We start from the raw sequence: 23708 nt of genomic DNA, 5'->3' as shown, positions 1-23708 counted from the left end.
TGTTTTCCAGTTGCCCTCAGATGTGTGGCAGTGAACCCTTCTGCTGCATCTGGATTTCTTTCCATGAAGGTTTGGCCCTTGTTCAGTGGGAGGAGGTGGAGATCCCTAATCTCTCCCAGTGAGAGAGAGAGAGAGAGAGAGAGAGAGAGGGCGGGGGGGGGGCGGTGAGAGAGAAGCTCTTGAGAAAACCGGGACGCTCGCGGTGCAGCACCTCACAGCAGAAGGACGAGCCCGGTGGGACGCTGCCGCTCAGCCTCCGCACGCCGCCAGTCAACCATGTGACACGGAGCGCATGATGTACTTGCGGCCGCGCTGAAAGAAGTCTGACACCCGTCACTCTGCGCCGGGGGAGGCCGGCGCTTCCGGTAGGTGGAAATAGAATTCATCTCTTGTTTATGAACGTATTAACGCAAGCTGTGTCACCGAGCCCACACGTGACACTTTTCTTTAAAAGAGTGTCTGTAGAGGGGGTGCGCTGGTGCGGTGGTGCAGTGGGTTGGACCAGATCGGACCAGGTCCTGCTCTCCTGTGGGTCTGGGGTTCGAGTCCCTCTCGGGGTACCTTGCGATGAACTAACGTCCCGTCCTTGGTGTGTCCCCTCCCCCTCCGGCCTCGCGCCCTCCGTTGCCGGGTTAGGCTCCGGCTCCCCGCATGGGACAAGCGGTTTCAGATAATGTGCGTGAAAGACCAGCTCCGGAGCTCTTCTCTCTTGACCGAGCGCCATCGCGGAGTTCCTTCGGGAAAGCCTCGCTCAGGGCTCTCTGATTTCCAAAGATGCAACTGTACATTCACACACCGTACGATTCTTGAAGAAAGTTAAAAAGTCTGGATGGAAACGTCACCTTGAGCTGCTTATACATCTATTTTCTTGCTCCACTCTTGTCTTAAAACCGGCATGCTGATAAGGTAATAACTCATAAATATGACTTAACGGAGCAAAAGCAGGCATGTAGTCTCTGAAAACAGTTTCAAGCTTCACTGATATATAAAGACACTTTGTTTTTCTGCGTTCGTCCAGTTTTTGCATAGTGTGTCGAACACTCGCCCCACGATACTTTGAGCCGCAGCATGAAACCAGAAGAGCAAGTAACGCTGATGAAAGAGGATGAACGGCCGAGCAACAGTGATATTTCAGCGCTCGCGAGCAACGTGCAGCAATTACGGCAGCCGTGCCTCTGTGGTGTTTACTATTTCTTAATTGACGGTGGCGACACACCCATGCGGGTCCCTTCGGAAACACTTGTTGGGAATGCTTTCGACATCATTGCACTCTAACATCTATAACACAATTTTCAGCCGTAATCTTAGTCTTTAAAGTGTATCCAGTGTAAACCTGTGAATGCCAAAAAAATGTTAATGCATGTGGAACAGGATTCAGGAGAACAACATGCTGGGATGATCCTTTTAAGGTATTTAACTGCTTTAATGTTTATCTCAGTCTCTTCTCTAAGCACTTATGATGACCTCTCAAAGGACTGGGTGCTTCGTACGTATAACGTTCCCTGGATTTTTTCTCGTTCACATCTCATATTATTCATATTTATTTTTATGTGTAATGGTGTCCACTGGAATAAAACAAGGATGTTTAATAATTGTGACGGACTATTTCAAAAGCAGGGGCGTGGTGGGGGCGGCGGGTTCGACCGCATCCTGCTCTCCGGTGGGTCTGGGGTTCGAGTCCCGCTGGGGGTGCCTTGCAATGGGTGGGCGTCCCATCGTGGGTGTGTCCCCTCCAGCCTTGTGCTCTGAGTTGCCAGGCTCTGGCTCCCCATCACCCCCACATGGAACGAGCGGTTTCAGCTGATATGTGTGTGTTTCCAAAGTGACTTCTGAGAAGCCTTCTTGTGTCTGTCTCAGAGATAAAGTATCTAAAAGTCTACAGGTGGCTCAGAGGGTTAACTTCTCGTTTGTTGCCTTTCCAGCACAGGGTCAGAAGTGTGGCGGATCTGTGTCTCTAGCCCCTTCCCTGAAAGCATGGGCACCGCAACTCAGGGCATCGTCCTACTGGCGCTCCTCGCGGTGAGCCGCACGGCGGGCCACGTCAACGGAACCGGTGATGCGGCGGACGGGGGTGAGCCCCTGTCCCTCCGGCGCGTGGACGATCACAGCGCTGGCTCACCCAGCCCCCTCGAGGGACAGGAGGCCTGCTGCGACGGCAACGGCTCGGCCCGGACGCCGGCAGCGGTGCGACCGCCCCCCTGCAGCACGCCCACCTTCATCGACCATTACTTCAAATACATCAACACGGTGCTCTCGTGCCTCGTGTTTGCCGTGGGCATCGTGGGCAACGCCACGCTGCTGCGGATCATCTCCCAGAACAAGTGCATGAGGAACGGACCCAACGCTCTCATTGCCAACTTGGCCCTGGGAGACCTCATCTACATCACCATTAACATCCCCATCAACGTCTATAAGGTAGGGACGCCGTCTGCTCCGGAGGCGGCAGCTCTAACCACTAGGCAACCTGGTCGTTAGTTCATAGGCTCAGGCTTTGGATAGAAAAGTTGGTTCTGGAACATAAACGTACAACTATCAGTCTCGGTGCTGCTCTACTAAAAATTGGACTTTTCAAAGGATCTCACGCTGGATGTCAGCAAGAATAATTAAGAAGTGCTCATGAGGGCAAAAAAAGTTTAACATACAAACGCTTCGGTTCTCACTTGGGTGCTTTCCATGAAAGAATCTGTCAGAGCGAAGTGATTTCTTTATGGATGACGTTGGCCGCCGTCTTACAGAAGCTGAACCAACGAGCTTCTGAATAAGCTCCTAAATTAAGAAAGAACCCGCCAGCGCTCGTGAGCGACGACCGGCAACGCGGATGGAAAAATGTGATGAAACAACCGAGTTTATTCTGACTTTGCTTGTTATTATTTAGCTCCGAATCTGTCGCAGGCCCCCAATGACCGTAACGGTAACTACAAGTTTACTTTTCTGAATTAATAAAACGAACCTATTTCTCGTAACAGTGAACATGCGGCTGTGAAATTATTTCTTTTCGACGGATGGAAAAAAGCCCGAGAGCAGTCCTAAGTGGGGTCTTTTTTAAATCCGAGGGAGATCGGGGTACGATAGTGCGTCACGTCAGTCGGTGGTTAATGACCCAGAGCTGTTTACCGTAATCTCGAGTCCCTTTGCGATGGGAGTCACCGAGATAGGGCCCTCTAAAATAAACTTAGAGGAACGCGGTGCGGGGCCCGGGGCTGCCGCGCCGCGACCGCCGATTCTCCAGCGCTCATCTATCACTTCGCTTCACTCCCTTTGGCTTCGTTCCTGTGAATCTGTGAACTTGCTCAGACTTTTTCTGTTTAAATTCTCATCATGTCTCATAAAGGGAATCCCCCCCCCCCCCCCCCCCCACAATCACAGGCATAAGAGGCCAGAGAACTGAACTAATTATGTCAAGGATAAATGTTGAGGCACGGCTCAGTTAAAAAAGTGTCTATCGGTGTCACGTCGAGAATATCCCACGGACGTCACATGTTTAATGAATGAAACAAACTGTCGTGGTGTTAAGAAAAGCAGAAATTAGTTCAAACAGGTACTTCAAAAGTGACTAAGAAACGGCTCAACTGGGGCACAGCGAGACCACGACTGGGGACTCCTGCTTCGCATAAGAAAGAATACACAGACATGAGTAATATACCACGCCATTTATGATTAAAATGTGCTTCAGCAAAGTAACAAGAGGGAAAGAAAATGCTTTTTTTACGTGCTTCGGTCAACATCTCTCTCCTGCCGAACACAGCAACCCCTAACCATTAAATACAGTACCATAAATACAGCCAGTGCAGCTGACCTTTTCCCGAGCTTCGCTCGCCGGTCTTCCTGGTGGTAATGTAGTGCTTCTGGTCCTGGCAGCTCCTGGCGATGCGATGGCCCTTCAGCGATTCCGACTTCGGCCTTTTCCTCTGCAAGCTGGTGCCCTTCATCCAGAAATCCTCAGTGGGCATCACCGTACTCAACCTTTGTGCCCTTAGCGTGGACAGGTAAGCCACAGAGGCCTTGCCTTTAGTAACTCACCCTAAAATGAGCAGTGACACTGTGTGAGCTGGAGAAGAGCTCAGAACTGATACATATGTATTCTCTCCTGTATTGGCTAGTTTCATTTAGCAGACACTTTTCTCCAAAGCGACTTCCAAAGAACTCTATGTAGTGCTATCAGCCCACACACCTGATTCACCGTGGTGACTTACACTGCTAGATACACTACTTACACTGGGTCACTCATCCATACATCAGTGGAACACACACACATTCACTCTGTCACTTACACACTGTGGGGGAACCTGAACAGTATGGCTTTGGACTGTGGGAGGAAACCAGAGCACCCAGAGGAAACACACACAGACAGCGGAAGGACATGCAACCTCCACACAGGCTGAGCAGGGATCAAACCCATGTCCTCTCACACCACCCAGGTGCCGTGAGACAGGAGTGCTACTCACTGTGCCACCATGCCAACCTAGATGCTCAAATGGATGGATTTGAACCTGTCTTTTTCAAAGTGTAATTCCACAAAGTTATTTGCTCTTAAGAGGGGATGCGGTGGTGCAGTGGGTTGGACCGGGTCCTGCTCTCCAGTGGGTCTGGGGTTCGAGTCCCGCTGGGGGTGCCTTGTGATGGACTGGCATCCCGTCCTGGGTGTGTCCCCTCCCTCTCCAGCCTTATGCCCTGTGTCACTGGGTGGGCTCTGGTTCCCTGTGACCCTGTATGGGACGAGTGGTTCAGAAAGTGTGTGTGTGTGTGTGTGTTTGCTCTTATTACTGCTTTCATAAAATTGGGAGTGATGCACAAAAAGTATGCACATGACAGAGGTGTTTACACCATTAGGCTCTTGAGGGCAAAGATCTTACGAGTAAAAGATGCAAGTGATTTTGCTTTTATGAAAAACAAGCAGCCTACATCACAACGCACTCCCAAGTTCACAAAGACAGACTTTTGTTCATTTTCCTTGCAAATTTAATTTAACAAACAACAAATAAATGCGCAATGGGGCAATCTTGTCCTCATCTGCGTTTCATTAAATCGCCTTGTTGTATACGAATCCCGGAAGCCGAGGCCCTAAGCGAGTCCCGCCGCACAAAAGAGCCTTTGAGTAGGGCTCCGAAAATGTGCCGGCCATCCGCGCGCTCCCGAAACGCGCCCAAGGCTGTAACGCTGACCTCCTCCGAAAGGACAGCGGCGTGGGTCACTAGGTGACGATCGAGAGCGCCGCGGTAAACGTGCCCAAGAAAGAAAGCGGCTGCTGTCATCTGGACGGGGAAAGCTTTTAGTTAAAACCACATTTGGTCTTTGACCTTTGCCCCGGGACTCAGCGAGAAGCAAACACACCTGGGCCGTGCGCTTCAGGCTAAGCGGAGTAGCTGCCGGTGGCCGGGACAGACCTCCTCGGGAGAGATCAATTAGGGCGCTCGTTTAACTCGAGGGGAAACGGGGCACGTCTGTCGGATGCATTCGTCCCACTTGGTCGTTTGTGAGTCCATCTGGAATGGACCCTTTCCTTTTCCTTCACATCTGAAATCCGTTCACAGCAGAATTACGCTAATAACCTGTATTTTAATTAAGCGGCGTAGATGTTTCTCAAGCCTGAGGACACAAGTGGATGGTAGTGCATAGCGGAGGCGCTCCATTCACGCCTTCGCCAAGAGGTGACATTGACACAATTGCACTCGAAAACAGGCCTTTTGGAAAACGGTGGGTGCCGTCCCGGGCGGGGGTGCGGTGGCGCAGTGGGTTGGACCGCAGTCCTGCTGTCCAGTGGGTCTGGGGTTCGAGTCCCGCTTGGGGTGCCTTGCGACGGACTGGCGTCCCGTCCTGGGTGTGTCCCCTTCCCCCTCTGGCCTTACGCCCTGTGTTGCCGGGTAGGCTCCGGTTCCCCGTGACCCCGTAAGGGACAAGCGGTTCTGAAAATGTGTGTGTGTGTGTGGGTGCCGTCCCCTCGGGAATGCGACATTCTTACGTCTCGAGCGGCCGCCGTTGAAACCGGCAAAGTTCGTCCCATGCAAGGAATAAGGGAAAGAAAATATTTCACATGGCGGTCACCAGTCGAAAGGAAGATAAAGGCACCGAATTCATGACGGTGAGGATGCGCTGCTAACGTTTCGCAGTGAAAGTGACTCCGTTTGCCGTAATAAAAGTTAAAAACGTTAAACGTGGTAATTGCGAAGAGGGCGACAGAAATCTAATGATGTTAATGTACCTTTCTTTCCACATGCACCCGAGTAAAAGTAAAGCGTATTCTTGCCGGAAACGACTCCGAAAAGTACATTTTCTCCCGAAATATAAATGTAACTTGTTACTGCCCACCTCTGCAGTGTTTAGAAAGGGATATGGGCAGGATGACCTCGCTCACAGGAGTGATGTCTCAGCTAAACATGAGCTCTCAGTATATGAGTAATGCGACAATAAGGATTACGGACGTGCCGAAACGATCCGGACGACGACTGGCGAACGAGGAGTCTGTCCCGGAAAGCTTATTTTAAATACCAGTCATAATACGTATACTCGCCTTCCGTTCTTACTCATTTTAATTGGAGAAGAAGCTCGCGCAAAGAGAATGTTACCATGACAGCTGCGTAGGTTATGCATCCAAATCTTTGACTTCTGCTTTTACTCCTTGCGATATGTGAACTTCAATGCGATCCTTCTGAATAGAGGGTTAGAGGAAGATATCAGTAGACTCATACAGAAACTGCTGACAATTAGTTGATATTGTAGGAAACATACGCAGCTGTAGTCATGTTTTGAAACCAAAGCTGGAAAGAGATTTTTTTTTTGGATTAGTGTAATTTCAGGGGCATGGTGGTGCGGTGGCGCAGTGGGTTGGACCGGGTCCTGCTCTCCGGTGGGTCTGGGGTTCGAGTCCCGCTTGGAGTGCCTTGTGATGGACCGGCGTCCCCTCCCCCTCCGGCCTTTTGCCCTGTGTTGCCGGGTTAGGTTCCAACTCCCCGCGACCCTGCATGGGATAAGCAATTTCAGATGATGTGTGTGTGAGCAGGCATTCAATTTATTTATTTTTTTTCTTTTATTCTATCGCTGACCTGCGTCTACCCTGTCCTGGATTCCAGGTTTCGAGCAGTTTCCTCGTGGAGCCGGGTTCAGGGGGTGGGCATTCCGCTCACGACCGCCATCGAGATCATCTCAATATGGATCCTCTCAACCATACTGGCCGTGCCTGAAGCTATTGTCTTTGACATGGTCAGCTTCAACTACAATAACGTGACTATGAGGACGTGCATGCTGAACCCCAAGACCCCGTTCATGATGGTATGATACAGACCGTATCAGCTTGCGAAGCTATTAAAATGAAAAATGTTTATTTCTCTTCCCAAAGGGTCCGAAAAAAAGAAAGGTTCGAAAAAATGCTTTTATCTGAACAGCTCTCGGCTTCCACGTATTATCTTTCGTTCCGTTTAATGACTTGACAAATAACAGCTATTTTTTTTGTGTTTTATAGAGGCACAGCTGCAAAATGTCCCGCATCATTGCCCATTCGAGTTATTCTCACAGACTCCGTCTTGTGTTACCAACAAATAATCTGCTCCCACACATATTGAAGCGTCTTCCCTTTTTTAAGGGTGTTACTTACACACACAGGGTCGGAAACCGCTCATCCCATGTGGGGTTGCAGCGAGCTGGAGCCTAACCTGGCAACACCCGGGGGGAGGGGACACAACCAGGACGGGATGCCACTCCATCACAAGGCACCCCAAGCGGGATTCAAACCCCAGACCCACTAGAGAGCAGGATCTGGTCCAACCCACTGCACCACCACACCCCCTATGTACAAGATGTGAAAACAATTAAAGACTTAGCCTTTAGAACGTCTTTTTATCCCTTTGTTGGCAACCCTACAGAAGTTAATTGACTGCAGGCACCAGACAGAGAAATGGGGAGCCAAGTGAGTGTATATTGTAAACACAGCCATATGTACATGCATGTAATAGAGCTCCTTCTCGTCGGTACCGTCAAAACTTAAAATAACCGCACTGACATTATGGGCAGAAATTCTCCCTGAGCGAAGCTGATATATATCAACAATGGCGGAAAATTTTTCTAAATTAAATTTTGATCCAAATTGGCCTTTTGCACGAACGGATTTGATGGCTTTACAAACGCGCACCTGTATCTATCTGTTTAAACCGGACCTGGCGGCTCTTTCCTCAGCAGCGTTCGCCCCCTTTGCTTCCCGTCCCTTGCAGTTTTACACCAACGCCAAGGACTGGTGGCTCTTCGGGTTTTACTTCTGCATGCCCCTGACGTGCACGGCTGTGTTCTACACGCTCATGACCTGCGAGATGCTGCAGCACAGGAGCGGCAGCCTGAGGATCGCGCTGAGCGAACACCTGAAGCAGGTGACGCGCCGGTCCGTCTGTTTAATTTACAGGTGCACCACCGAGCTAATCTGGTAACGCACGTGACGAACTCCTCTTCCAGTTAGGCCGCGTGCTTAAGCGGCGCCACTCGATACCTTATACGCGTTATGTATCACGTGGTACGTAGTCGAAGTGAGAGCCCACCTGCGGTAAACAGGTTCTGTCCACACCGGGCTCTCGGCGAACGGTGCGATGAGGAGGTGATGCGCCGTGTCTTCCCAGATCTCCCACCGCAGCTCGCACGCACGTAGGACACCCGCGCGCTGCTTGGCGCTCGCTCCTCTGTCCGGCTCAAACTTCACACTTACGCTGGACATCGCCGGACATTTCCTTGCCCTCCCGTGTCGTATTAGCAAGCCGCAAGCATGCTTTTACCGCACCTTACATGGTCTGCAAGCAACAGTTTACTTTCTTGCCCTTTTTGTCATAAATGATCTTGTTCGGCATATGTGCCCCGTGAGTTTATTTTGCCTTGTTTTGGTCTCCTTCATCTTTCAGAGGCGGGAAGTGGCCAAGGCCGTCTTCTGTCTGGTGCTTATTTTTGCGCTCTGCTGGTTCCCGTTGCATCTCAGCCGCATCCTCAAGAAAATGGTGTATGTTCAGAATGACCCCGGGAGGTGTGACCTCCTCAAGTAAGGCCCTCCCATGTTCCGCCAGGGTGGAATTCAGCAAGTTGTTATGCATAGGGTATGACTTGTGTGCATTCGTACGGCAGCTTAGTGACTTATTTGAACTTTGTTGAAATTTAACCTGTAGGTCAGAAAATTGTCCTTCTGGTTAAAATTAGGGGGGTGCGGTGGCGCAGTGGGCTGGACCGGGTGCTGCTCTCCAGTGGGTCTGGGGCTCAAGTCCCGCTTGGGGTGCCTTGCAATGGACTGGCGTCCCATCCTCGGTGTGTCCCCTCCCCCTCCGGCCTTATGCCCTGTGTTGCCGGGTTAGGTTCCGGCTCCCCACGACCCCGTATGGGTTAAGCGGTTCAGAAAGTGTGTGTGTGTGATTAAAATTAATTAATATTTCATTAAAAGAACCTATATCTGTGTGTGTCTATATATATATATACACACAGAGTGCTGTGCAAAGTCTTAGGCACTTTGTTTCACAAAAAAATTTGTTTTACACAGTTATTTAATGTCTTCTGCATTAGTGTCAACGGGAAAGAACATATTTTACATTTCCAAGCATTCCTTTTGCAAAAAGTCACAGTATTACAGTAAGGGTTTTGTAAGTCATTAAAGAAACAAAGTACACAGAGTCCAAAATCGCTTGTCTGAAGTGGGATGGCAGCCAGCCGGAGCCTAACCTTGCAACACAGGACGCAAGGCTGGAGGGGGAGGGGACACATCCAGGACGGGACACCGGTCCATCGCAAGGCCCCTCAAGCAGGGCTCGAACCCCAGACCTGCCAGAGAGCGGGACCCGGCCAAACCCACCATGCCAAGCAGTTGTTGACAACAGATATTCAATGAGCTTTGTAGAAAGTTTTTTAAGTAAGAGCATTATTTTTGGAAGCTCTCTCACTTTACATCTTTTTCTCCCCAAGTACCTAAAAGTTTTGCACAGTAACATATATATATATGCCTATAAACCTGATCACTGACATGTATATAAATGTTGGGATTTTTTTGCATTAGGTTCCTGCTGGTTCTTGACTACCTGAGTAAAAATCTGGCAACAATCAATTCCTGCATTAATCCCATCATCCTCTACTTTGTCAGCAAGAAGTTTAAGAGCTGTTTCAAGGTAAACCTCGTCTTCTTTTTACTGTGACATATAGTGCCAGGGTAAAGCGTGAGTACACCTGTGGTAAATGGGTTTTCCTTCACATCGGGCAAAGGGTGTAATGAGCAGACGGGGCAGCTGGTAGCGTAGGGGTTAAACCTGCTTCCTTTGTTGTAGGTTTGATTCCTGCCTCCAGCTATAGGATTCTTAGCAAGATACTTACCCTAAATTGCTCCAGTGGAATTACCCAGCCATAGAAATGGGTAAATAACTGTAGATTGATTAACATTGTGTGTTTCCTTGGAGGAAAAGGATCAGCTGAATAAATATAAGAGGAGGTGCTGTGCCATTGCAGCTCACACACATATGAGATCTGTGTTGCTTTGCTCTCGCTCCTCTGTCCGGTTTCTCCCATTGAGGCGGGCTCGCTCTTTACTATAGTACTTCACGCGTTCGTCACGTCCCTCCTTCCGTGCCCGAGGACTTCTCGTTCGTCGAGAGCCGAGCTCTCCGCTGCGTTCGCGACGTTAGCGGGTCCTGGCTTAATCGCATTCCTTGACGGAAAACGTAAAGTGGCCGTGTTATTTATGAACTCGTTGTGCTGGGTGAGGTCACATACTGCGCATTCTGTCGGAGGGCCAGCGCGTGAGAGAAACCATGTCCCCTCTCAGCCTCGGCCGGGAGACAGATAACCACGGTGTCGGCCCCGCGAAGGGCCGCGGCACCAGCGCAAGCAGACTAAATCCGCATGTCTTTGCGCTTCAGATCTGCTGTTTCTTTATTCCCGTTATGACTGTTATTGTTCTGGGAGACTGCCAACAAAAAAAACTTGACCTGGAACCTTAAAAAAAGTGCTCACGGACAAACGATAAAACACATATACGAATACTCCCATGCTGCAGGATGCGGACCAAGATTTCCCGATGGACCTTTTTTCCGCTTAAAAAATGTCCCAGCTCTAACTAATGCTTTCCTTCCCGTCAGAAACATTTGTCCTACATCACGATGCAGTGGAGAATTTTTTTTTCTTATTTATCACTGTATTTCAGAAGCATAACGCTGAATCCAGCAGCAGGGATTTGCTGCCTAACGGAGGTACTATATAGAATACAGTGTTGTTTTTCCTCTTTTGAGCTACTAACTATGCTCATGCGCCTTTTCTGTTATTGACGGCACACTGGGACTCTAAGTGCGCGTGCGTGTGTGTGTACACACGTCTGAAATCCCGCTCATTTTCTCGCCCTCTGTCCCCCCCTCAGTCCTGCCTGTGTTGCTGCTGCCACTCGAGGGCGCTAGTGAACAGCATGGTGCCCCTGAACGGGACCAGCGTACAGTACAAGAACCCGGAGGCCATGATCCACAACGCTGAGCACAGCCTACGCAAAGACAGCGACAACTGAGGCCCGCCTGGATGCTCACGCAAATCCGGATGGGGGGGGGGGGGGGGCGTGCCCACGTCCTACTGGTACCCCGGTCCACCATTCCCCAGGGGTGCGGAGAAGAAGCTGGGATCCTTCATGGCCAGGGATCCAGGCTCCAGTCCGCATCAGAAATCTCAGGTTCAAGAAATACTCATTCTCTCACGGAAAGTTGCAGAAATTCATGGAAACAAATTTCAATAATTTATTAATTTTTTTCCAACGAATACAGGCAGGTAGGAGACCTTTATTATTTACAAGGCTTTTGGTGGTCGCTACGCACTATTTTGAACCCAGAGGACAGGGCTGGATCCCACAGATGACTGAGGCGGTGTATGCTTGCCAGTACCCTGACGGAGCCCGGCAACGGGAGCCGGACACCGCTTTACTCTAGCTGTATACAGTACTGCTAAACCTGGTACATGTGCGCTTTATCAGAGTTAGTGAATCGCGTGACGTCAGTAGCCACAGACCTGTGAAGAGAAGTGTCCTCTGAAAGGGGCCTGGAGGAGAAGAACTGTAGGGGTGGGGGTCACAACCCGCTCTCTTACCGTGATGGATGGATGTGATAAAAGCAACTCCTGAATATGAAATCTGTGCCTCTGCTGAAGTTGTTATAATAATGTTGAATGATCTTTTATGGTGATGACTCGCAATCCACGTGCATAACTGACTCTTTAAACAGTAGGGGATGGAGCACGTGAAAGTACCGCTTTGCCGATGATTCGTATCGAAGAGCACCGCGATATTACAAACATTTATCTCAAGTAGCATGCGTGGAAACATGTTCATGGGACAGTTCAGATAATTAGCATCACCGTCGCATCTGATCACATCTAGCGAGTAAAGTGTCTTCTGAGCACTACTGGGACCTGCACCGGTAAATGTTGTCAATATAATCAGCTGCTACAAAACACTTATTGTTTCTTCAGTCCATAAAAATGGGTCTCAAACCCGCATATAGGGATTTGCTCAGAACTGTTCTCTTAATTGCTCTCTAGGTACATTATTGATTATAATTATCATCTGAGAACAGATGGTATTTGTCGGAAAGATGGTAGTTTGCCACGTTGATAAGAAAATGCGCAAAGCCTAATTTGTCAAAAAAACTACTTTTATGAGAGGGGGATGTGGTGGCGCGGTGGGTTTGCCTGGGTTCTGCTCTCAGGTGGGTCTGGGGATCAAGTCCTACTTGGGGTGCCTTGCGATGGACTGGCGTCCCGTCCTGGGTGTGTCCCCTCCCCCTCCAGCCTTATGCCCTGTGTTGCTGGGTTGGGCTCTGGCTCCCTGGGACAAGCGGTTTCAGATTGTGTGTGTTCAGAGTATTTTTATGGAAAACAACCATTTCAGATGTGTTTGGGGTCCTTCTAAAATAATCATAAAGGGCTGAAGGCAGTGAGGATAAAAGTGTAATCCTGAAAATACACAGAGAAAACAATAAAAATATAGATGGCAATAAAGCTTTTTATCTTGATTTGCTCATGGTTAGAAGAAAGTGTAATTTTGCATTGTTTCTTCATCCTAAACACTATCCTGGAGGGAAAAAATTCTGTTGATTTAAGGTTAAGGCCATGTTGAAAAATTAAATTTGCTAATATAGGGATATTGTATAGAACTGATTTGCAAGTTGATATGTGGATTCACTTAACATTTGCTACTTTGCAATTTCAGTTGGTAAGGTAGATAATTTTCTATAAAAAGGTCATTCTGAATATTCCAGGGTCACTGGAGAACATGATCTTATTCCACAGTGTTAGCATGTGAGCCGTGTTTAATATGGATACCATCGTAAAATATAATTATGTGCATAAATTGAATTTAAAAGTTCGAGAGAGTGCTAAACTCAGCACTCACTTAATTTTCTGCAAATTTAAATGGTTAACATGTAATGACAGTGGAACATTATTTCAGTATTTGAAGTTAGACTGACAAAATGACGTGTTTTCTGCATGGAGAATACACACGAATGAAGACGTGCAGTATTAATTGTACACACAGAATATGGTTCAATCTTTAATAAAGAGCTGGGAGTGCGTGCGGCGGGGGGGGGGGTTGAGGGGGATCTCCGCCGTTCACAGATCCATCCGTGAAGTTCAAGAGAAGGATAGCAGAGATTTTGTGGTAAAAAGAGGAAAACCATCAGGTTTGAACAGTGGCATTTTATTTATTCTCAGCCTGGATTTCTTCAGTAAATATCACAAACTGCTGTACATAATCAAGCAGCATGCAAAGTGTATATACATATATATTTCTCTTTATTTTTTCCAGAGAGGTTTGACTTAACTGGCCAGACTTTTAAAGAAAAAGCTAAACGTGCGTTTAAATTACTTAATTTTCATTAACACTAATTAAATGAGAGTTTGCCATGGCTCTTTACAGTGGGGTACATGTAACCACTGAATCAACTGTCCTTCATTTAGGATCTTCAGCTCAGCTGAATGTGTCAAAAGGAGCTTATTATTGCAACAAAGCACATTAAGCGATATAAGTGGATTTTGGCTGTAAATATATCATTGCAACTATATACTGACACGAGTGTTTGCCTGATGTGTATACTTGTATGTATTTTGCTAAAAATAAATTTATTCCTTATAACGTCACACATATTGTGGAGTGATCATCGATGGGTGACCAGCACTGTCATTAAAGCACTCACGGCTAAATATGAGCATCATTTCACCGATGGATAGGTTTCTGAGCTTAAACTTTTAATGTTATTAACAAGTGTTCCCTGTGTGTTTTTTATGTTGTTTTCCTAGACTGTTTGATTTAATCAGAAAAGAACTAACCGTGGTTTTTTCGAGTCCATTTTCACTATCATACTTCTTTCCACACTAACCCTTGTTCCCAGGCATCATCCTCTTTGTGCAGTAATGTGGAAAATCCCAATAAATGAGAAGCCGTTAAATTCTCAAAGTTGCTCCATAAAATGCAGGATAAAGAAAACTTTAAACCCAGCTACTCTTCACACTTAGCTGCTAGAAGAAACGTGCTGGAAGCCGTCGGTCAACCAAAGTGTTTTATCACCCGTGACTCGACGTCGAAGTAGTCGGGAAGTTGGAAATGGAAAGTTAATAAAGAAGCAATAAATTGCACGTGGTCCTATCGGAACCTACAGCGCAGATGAAAGTGACACTTGAGCTCCAAGCAGATTAGCTGAGCTCATATGGAGGAAAGCAGTGATGGGCGACACCAGCAGCGGAAGGAGAAGGCCTCTGCCAGTCACGTGAGCTCTCCGTCGACCTACACCGGCAACATCCAAGGCGACGGAATCCAAAGCAGATGTTTCCTTCTTCTTGGCAACGCGCCGCTCTCATCCAAGTGCGCACCATTTCGTGCGGCCGGAAACACCAAAGACAGGGACTAAAAGGGCAATTTGGAGCAGATTACCAATGTGTGCCTCAACGTACGCCTCTCGTACATTTATTGTGTCATTAAACATATAGTAGGAAACTTTAGCAAGTAACACTCACCAAATCTGTTCACTTCAAAATGACATGTCTTTCCCAAGTGTCTGACGGTATTTTACATTTTCAAACCATATGGCGGTTTAAAATGCTCAGAGGGAAAATAACAACCCGGCAGCAGGGAAATAAATGCTGAACAATCACAGTGAAAGTCTCTGCTTGTCCTGGGTATAACATCGTCGGTTTAAAGCTCGGTTGAAGTTCGGAAGTTTAAAACTCCACAGCCTTGAGTGAGTGTTTCCTACTGAAAACAATGGTAAAATAAACCATTATTATTCTTCTTATCCTACATAGAGCAGGTAAAAGCAGGATCGCTTTACACAAAAAGGCAAGAAGTGAGAATGAACTAGATAATTCCCATAACTAGAAAAAAATGGCAAAAATGTTGCCCTGAATTATATGTACATTCAGATGACATTAATACACTGAGTTATTATTTTCAAAGAATTTTTCACAGATCTTGTCATACGGGTTTTGTGTAGCTTTCCAAGTACAGTAATGCACTACTCCATTTAATAATTCATTAATGGCTTTAAACAGAGGTCAAGCTCACTTAAAACTGATCCATAAATTCAGCTGTTTCACATAAATAAGAACAGAGACTTTGTATGTTTACAGTAAGCGCATCTAGTTTATATGTTTCGAAGTGGCACTGCATATAAAGAATCTTTCAGAGTGTGATTTTTCTCTTTCAGATTAATCATTCTTTTCAGAAATAAATAGAGGTTTTCTGCATATTATAAAGGCCATTGGATGGATGAACTGTATTTACAAAGAAGCAAAGCTGTCAAAATGAGGTACAATTATTGGTTTATAGCGACATCTAGTGGTGACAGCCGACATCGTATTGTATTTTATAAGATATTCTGGTTACATTTAAATTTATTCATTTAGCAGACGCTTTTCTCCAAAGCGACGCACTACTTAGATTAGTAACATATTTCCATCCCACAGGCACATTTACCTCTCCATTTTGAGAGGATATCTAGAAGGTTTTGTAAAATTCCCAATATTAAAGTAAAAAAAAAATAAATGACTAAGACAGTTTAAATAAATAAGGTAAGGTAATTGTCTTTCGTCATATCTCAAACTTTTCAAAACAAATATTACATATTTATTAATATATTATGCCTATTTTTAAAAATGTATTTTTACTGGACAGCTCATATTACGCTATCCTAACGGCACATGCGCGGAAATACATCTCGAGAAACGTACAATTGATTGACATTAAAATTGTCCAGTTGATTTGTCCAGTCTGTGTCGACGTACTCGGCTACAGCCAATCGGCGCTGAGAAAGGGAAAGCGAGGGGTGGGAGCTCCGTGCTCCAGCATGTTCGGTTGCAGCAGGAGAATGACAACAGAAAACGAGGAGCGCTCGCCTCGACAAGATTTGTTTTTACGCTTTAAACAGAAAGGTGACCGTTGCATTTTAAGCCGAAAGACCTCTTTCGCATACAGTGCGCATTGCATTCAGTAGATGCGTGCCAAACAGCGCGGCTGCGAGATGTACAGCGCACCGTCACAGTGACAGTAGCCGCCGAGGAGGAGCGACGCGCTCGAGTCATCATCGACGACATCGTCATCATGTCTCGTGCGCTGAAATCGCGCTTCTTTGCGATCGGACGCCTCCTTTGAGAAGCTCAGTCCGCGAGTTAGCCACCTGCACGCGATCGGATCGCGAGTTCCATGGAGTGACTTGAGTGAGTGAGTGAGTGAGTGTGTGTGTGCGCGCGCGTGTGCGTGCGTGTGTGTGTGCGTGCGCGCGCACGAAGCCGGAGCCATGCCGTGCACCTGCGGCAACTGGCGGCGCTGGATCCGGCCGCTCGTCGTGCTGCTCTACATTCTGCTGCTGCTCGTCGTGCTGCCTCTCTGCGTCTGGGAGCTGCAGAGGTCCGAGGTGAGCCCCCTCAGTCGGGACACGTGGACGCCGAGCTCCCCGCGCCGTGGTGTTTATATTATTGTATTATTTATTGTAGCTCAGATCATGTTCTGCGGGACTGATGATCATCATCATGCCATGGGGTGGCTGCGGTGCACGTGCCGGTGTTGCGGAAAGACGTAATTAAACCGTTTATGACGCGTTGCTCCAGAACCGACTGCTCTTACCACGGTAAAAAATGTCCATCTGTATCATCATGGATGGATGGAGCAAACAGTGCAAAGTTGCTTCGTGTAAAAGGAGCAGCGGGTGGCGTTGTGGTTCGAGGTGCTGCCATGCCATGGCATGGCATGCAGTCTCAAGGCGAGGTTCGAATCCCACCCGCCGCTCCTACTGCAGCAGTGCTTTTCTTCATTAATTTAAGGCAGTTATCCTAAACTGATACAGCCAGGGGGATACCAGAGTATTTAACATTCTAAGTGACCCTGGAGAAACACGTGTGATATTATGAGATAATAAATGTAAAAGTGTCATCCAAGCAATTAACACAATTGAAACCCCTTTTTAAAGTAAAATTTGGGCGACACGGTGGCACAGCGAGTAGCGCTGCTGTCTTGCAGCACCTGGGTTCGAGCCCCGCTCAGTCTGTGTTGAGTTTGCATGTTTTCCTCCAGGTGCTCTGGTTTCCTCCCACACTCCAAAGACATGCTGTTCAGGTTCCCCTGTAGTGTGTGAGTGACACAGAGAGAGTGTGTGTTCCTGGATGAGTGAGCCAGTGTAAGTAGTGTACCTAGCAGTGTAAGTCACCACGGTGAATAAAGGTGTGTGGGCTCGTAACACTACATAGAGTTCATCGGAAGTCGCTTTGGACAAAAGCATCTGATAATAAATAAATAAATGTATAATTGTTTCTTTTTATTCCTTCCTCAGGTTGGCACCCACAACAAAGCGTGGTTTATCGCCGGCATATTTGTGTTTATGACGATACCCATATCCCTGTGGGGCATTCTGCAGCACCTTGTACACTACACCCAGCCCGAGCTGCAGAAGCCCATAATCCGGTGAGTGTAAAGAAGACGGGCACCAGAAAACCTGATTGTTTTGGACACGTGCAAGTATACCGTAGTAAACTTGACCACCGTTATGTTCACTTATACCGTATGTTAAACACATTTCTGTTTACTGCTTTTGTCTTTTTATTCCAGGATATTATGGATGGTACCAATATACAGTTTAGACAGCGTAAGTGATTCCTTCTAAAATATTGAGCTCATCTGTCATAAAGCTTAAAGCCGAACGAAGTCATTTTTTGTTGCGTTATTTAAATACATATGTTCTAACGCTGCTCTGCAGAACATTTAATTGTGTTTCGAGGCAAAACTGAAATGTTTTAAATTGACATTGTGTGGCGATTACCGTGGGAATGATGCAAAAGAACACACACGGAATATCAGAACATTTTCTATAGTAAACCGAGCAGTTTAAATGAGAAACAATGTGTCACAAGAAAAGTATCTTACTTTAAGTAAAGAATCAGTGCTACATGAAGTAGTTGTTTTCTCTCATCTGTTAACTTTTATTGAATCCTGTGTTTACCGGTCAGCTTTTATTTGGTGGCAAGGATTCAAATAATTCTTTGGAAATGTCTGGTTATGAATGTGAAAAAAATTGTAAAATAGTTGAGTCTGTTTTCTGAAAATTGAGTTAAGTACTCAAAGGAAAATTCTTGGGAAAGGATGCCACACATAAATAAACCAACTTCAGCTGAACTGAATTAAATTTTTTTTTTTTTCTTCTCCCCCCTCAATTACAGTGGATTGCTCTCAAGTATCCCGGCATCGCCATATATGTGGACACTTGCAGGGAGTGCTACGAAGCGTACGTCATCTATAATTTCATGATTTTCCTGCTGAATTATCTGGCCAACCAGTATCCCAGCCTGGTGATGATGCTGGAAGTCCAGGAACAACAGAAGCACCTGCCTCCATTGTGCTGCTGTCCACCTTGGCCCATGGGAGAGTAAGTGTCCGCAGACCTTGTATTGCCATAATTTTTTTTATTTTTAAATATTTCCTTATACATTTATTTATTGTGCACTGTGGTGCAGCGGGTGCCATGGGTACCTCAGTCTCTGAGCAGTGGTTTTAATTTCACCTCTGCCTGTGTTGGCGTTTCCATGTGCTCTTGTGTTTGTGTGGATTTCGTCTAGGTGCTCTGGTTTCCTCCCACAGTCCATAGACATACATTTTAAATGAATGTGTGGTCCTGAATTGCTCTGTGTTTGTTTGTGTGTGAGTGAGTGAGAGATTGCACTGTGATGGACTGGTGCCCTATTCAGGGTGTATCCTACCTCACACCCTTCCAGGATAGGCCCAAGACCACTGCAACCACTCTATTGGAAAAGCAGTTATTTGTAATGGATGGATGCTTGTTTAATGTTTTTTCATGTATCTGGGTATGTTTGCTTGTGTGTCTAATACCTTCTTGAGATTTTCTTTTTCTTGAAGCTTTTTTGTGAGTCAGTAGTACTGTCACATTCACATTTCTGCGCTTGGTGGTTTTGATGTTACTGAATGTGTCTGATGTTACTGGCTGCTGTCGGCTTGGGTGCCACTGACAAGCAGTCTGCTTTCACTTATACTTTGTCAAGCTACTGTGATTTAGGACAAAATAATTTATCAGTTGTATTGTTTCCATTTGAAAAATCTCATTTTTAATGGGCCAGAGACGCTTTCTCCTCCGTAAATCCAAATTTATCCTCTCTTTTACTGTTAACGGTACGTAAGGCAACAGTACAATAGTTCTTGAAGGTTATACCTTTATTTTCTCGTTACTGATCTTTTAACATAGGCTGTTATTCCTCTTGTCACTGGCTTCCTTCAGGGTGCTGTTATTTAGGTGCAAGCTGGGAGTTCTGCAGTATACGGTGGTGCGACCCTTCACTACTGTTATAGCCCTGTAAGTACATCAGGACCAAGTTTTTCCTCTACAATATTGAACGTGCTTTGAAACACCGCATACGCCCTCGATCGCGTTTTCTTTTGATAATTTTTGGTAAAGATTATTTTTAAATGTTCAGAATAAAACACAACTCTTTTCTTGAATTTTGTTCTTTGCATCACTTACATTATTATAGATTCCTTTTAGTTAGAGTAGCTGAAATTGATGCTAAAGAAAAAACAAACGTACATGCCACGTATTTATTCATATTTATGTATTAATGGCTGCTCATTAATCCTTTTGTAGGATTTGCCAGTTGTGTGGTGTCTACGACGAAGGTAACTTCAGCTCAAAAAATGCTTGGACCTACCTGGTTATCGTGAACAACTTATCCCAGCTGGTACGTCTTGCGACAGTGATATGGGTACTGTTATGTGATGATCTGAAAGTTGTTGATGTGAGGTGTTTGATTACAAGGTATTTGGTATAATAAACTGGCTCCTCACTTTACAAACACACAGTGGGAACTGGCAAGCAACTTGTAACTCTGTTCATAGATCCAGTCACTTTTATTGCTAAGTAACAATAAATTAATATTACAGCTGTCCTTTGAATTATTCACGTGTTAGTTTCAGTAAAATCCTGCAATGAATCTTTAATATAATAAAAAAGGAATTCTTTGTAAGACTTTTTTTTTTTAAAAACTTAACACATTACAATTAAAAGTAAATATTTCAAAAAATACAAAATATTTCACCTCCATAATTTCCTATTCAATTGTAATTGCTGATTCATACTGTAAGTACTACATGTGAACAGTAAAAACCTGAATAATACAGACATTGATTTTTTTTAATGGGGTAGGCTCTGTACAAAGTCTCAAGTATAGATACTTTGCAAGATTTTTAAACTTTTTACCATTTAACTACATTAAGATTAAATGTTGATTGATGACTGATTCATCAACTAAGCTCATGTAACAATTATTCTCTTGTTATTGATCACCATCACAATAGAGCATCAGACATGAGCTTTGAACACATTGACCAGATTCAATAAATCTGAGTACTGATTTGCTGTTTGGGTGTATGTTGTACTGCCACCTACCAGCTAGAAATGTAAACATAGGAATTTTAGAAAATAAGTAAAGAAAATGAATTTTAAATAAAGAAAAAGGGAAAATATGTCTTTGAAAATTTGTAATTTGAACATTTGTAACATTGGGACCCAGAGTATGAGTGGAATATAACGTGTGCTAAAAAAATTTAAAACTTAACACGCTTTAAGCATCTTAGACAATATTGACATTAGGAATCTTTTGTTTTCGTGTTGTTGAATAGCAAGCAAACAAATATTAATTAATATTAGCAGATTTTCTTAGGCTGGGTGGTGACCCGAAGAGAATGAGGTGAGCATGGTTACGTTGTAGTGCACGGCCTCTTCTTCTCAGAGAGAGCCATCAGTACTCCGCAAGCACTCCAGTGCTCCTCCATGGCGTGTGTGTGTTTGTGTGTTCCAGTTTGCCATGTACTGCCTGGTGCTCTTCTACAAGGCCCTGCGAGACGAGCTCAGCCCAATCCACCCGGTGGGGAAGTTCCTGTGCGTTAAGCTTGTGGTGTTTGTGTCCTTCTGGTGAGTTCTGTCGGAGGAGCCTTTGTCTTGGTTCTTACAGTGTTCGGTTTCTCTGTCGCCTTTGTAATTTTCATTTTTAATTCCAGGCAAGCTGTGTTCATTGCCTTTTTGGTGAAGGTGGGGGTCATCTCAGATTCCCACACGTGGGACTGGGATAGCGTTGAAGCCGTAGCTACTGGTTTGCAGGTAGCTTCCGTAAGAGATAATAAAGCTTTAAAGTTACGAGCGGAGATGTTTTCGATGCAGTTGTTTAAATGCATTATTAAGACAGTATTGTGTTAATGACATGCTCTTTAACACCGATGCTGTTTAGGATTTCATCATTTGTGTGGAGATGTTCCTGGCGGCCATCGCTCACCACTACAGTTTTACCTACAAGCCTTACATCCAGGAGGCTGAGGAGGGCTCCTGCTTTGACTCCTTCATGGCCATGTGGGATGTGTCGGACATCAGGGCTGACATATCGGAGCAAGTGCGCAACGTTGGTGGGTTTGCCTCCTGGCACCGTTCTTTAACCACATCTGCATATTTTAGCTTTAGTCCTTTGGGATTTTAAAGCATGGTTCTCCTAAACGGTCAAAAGTACCCCTTTGCACAAGAAATATAAAACAAGTGAGTGTGGACAAGCTTGGGGTTGAAGCTGCTCTGGAATGAAGATGTTGCCAGCTGTTTTCCAGTGTGACACCTGTTAATGTACATCGAAAATGAATTTGGAAATATTTAAATTGGATTGCGATGTTTTGTTACATATTATCTGTAATGACTAAACACAGACTGGCCACCAGCTTGACCATCTCGGTAGGCTTTGAGTTGAAATCCTTTGCTTCGACAGTGTGGTGTTGGACCTTGAATCCTGCCACTTCTATTTACTAACAGGAAGGACTGTTCTCGGACGCCCCAGGAAGATGTACTTTGGTGAGGAGGATCAGGACCAGAACGAACACACGGGCCTCCTGTCTGGTGGCTCCCAGGATGCTGCCGTGGAAGCGGCCTCCATTCCATCGTCTCCTCGTGGACGCTACCAGGGCTTTGGGCGCACGGTGACACCCCACTCCCTCTCGGCTCCCGCGGGCCTCAGCATCGCCATCTGGGAAGAAGACCCTGCAGCCAGAGACATGAGAGACCACTCTGGGTCAAAAAATGACACAGTCTCTTAGTTCAGCCCCTCCCTCATCCCCGGTGAACACTGTACTCTAATGTACTGTACTGTACTGTAGCTCCTTGAAAGGAATGACACTCTCTAACTCCTGGTCTGATCTTGACCTGAATAAGTACACCGGGCAGGGGGCAAATGCAGCATCTGAGTGCCGCACTTAACAGCTAATGGACGCGCAGTAGACAGCGCTGCAACAGTGCAGCCCTCTGCCCTATGAATGTAAAATGTATTTTCCATGGTTCTTTCATGTCGTGTCTCATCATGACCTGCAGCTACGCTTCGGGTGATCTTGCACTTTTTTTTGGTTGTACAAACGTATTAGAAGTTCATGACTGTATCATAACTCGGCTACATTCTGTGGCTTCTACAAGCTGATGCCTTCAGTGTATAAAGCTGCACACTTAGAGCCTTCGGATACCGTAGTAAACAGGGGAGCTACATGTGTTCAGTTTTGCTCCTGAAAAGTACACTATTGTGTTCTTAAACAAGGACCGTAGGCTCAACTGCTTTAGCAAGTAGTCATTCATAGATGTGCTGAAGTGGCAGCTCAGCGGGCTGTAAAAGTGTGATTCCGACCTTCTGTGGGATAAGAGGTGTCGGAAGTGACTCCGTCAGCGTCAGTGCACTTTACAGCTGTGAGTCCTGTCTTATTGCCAGTTTTTGCCTGTTTTCCCAGTTTATACTGTAGGAAATAACACTAGTGTGTGTGTGTGTGTGTGTGTGTGTGTGTGTGTGTGTGTGTGTGTGTATATATATATTATATATGTGCAGGAGAGCTGTATACCCTGTCCTTAAGGAGACATTTTTCCTGTTGGACATATATATAATATATATAGAAATATTTGACAGTGTTTTCAGATAAAAATTCCAGAAATGAAAAGAATGGTGGGGTATTTTATCTTTTACAATGATTCCTTTCTGCACTATTATTTATTTTTATTATGAAAGAATGAGTTCCAAATGTTCTGATATTTATGGGCACCTTTGCAAATAACACACAATAACCAAAGCCATTCATGTTTTCTTTGTGTTTTTCCTTATGCCCCTCTGAAAATAATAATGCGTAATAAAAAGCACTGTCTCTGCAGTTCGGTAACTTCATAGATTTTGTTTCATAT

The 23708-nt window shown here is 45.8% G+C and overlaps 2 protein-coding genes across 2 annotated transcripts; both read left to right on the top strand.

The window, feature by feature from the left end:
* The first annotated feature begins 217 nt into the window (after nucleotides 1–217).
* LOC108936664 (endothelin receptor type B-like) lies at nucleotides 218–12699 on the top strand. Its single transcript, XM_018756175.2, has 8 exons — nucleotides 218–365; nucleotides 1923–2415; nucleotides 3859–3986; nucleotides 7068–7266; nucleotides 8202–8354; nucleotides 8874–9007; nucleotides 10007–10115; nucleotides 11354–12699. Exons 2-8 carry the CDS (start codon nucleotides 1975–1977, stop codon nucleotides 11492–11494), a joined length of 1305 nt encoding a protein of 434 aa, XP_018611691.2. The 5' UTR covers nucleotides 218–365; nucleotides 1923–1974; the 3' UTR covers nucleotides 11495–12699.
* Nucleotides 12700–16309: 3610 nt separating this feature from the next.
* Nucleotides 16310–23677, top strand: LOC108936685 (transmembrane protein 184C-like). The gene is made up of 10 exons (XM_018756201.2): nucleotides 16310–16880; nucleotides 17793–17923; nucleotides 18068–18104; nucleotides 18676–18881; nucleotides 19746–19820; nucleotides 20109–20202; nucleotides 21322–21434; nucleotides 21521–21620; nucleotides 21748–21919; nucleotides 22311–23677. Exons 1-10 carry the CDS (start codon nucleotides 16764–16766, stop codon nucleotides 22589–22591), a joined length of 1326 nt encoding a protein of 441 aa, XP_018611717.1. The 5' UTR covers nucleotides 16310–16763; the 3' UTR covers nucleotides 22592–23677.
* Nucleotides 23678–23708: the final 31 nt, after the last annotated feature.

Source organism: Scleropages formosus, chromosome 3 (assembly GCF_900964775.1).
Source record: "Scleropages formosus chromosome 3, fSclFor1.1, whole genome shotgun sequence".
NCBI lineage: Eukaryota > Metazoa > Chordata > Actinopteri > Osteoglossiformes > Osteoglossidae > Scleropages > Scleropages formosus.
The sequence above is the reverse complement of the archived record's forward strand: the minus strand, read 5'-3'. Positions and strand labels throughout refer to the sequence as shown.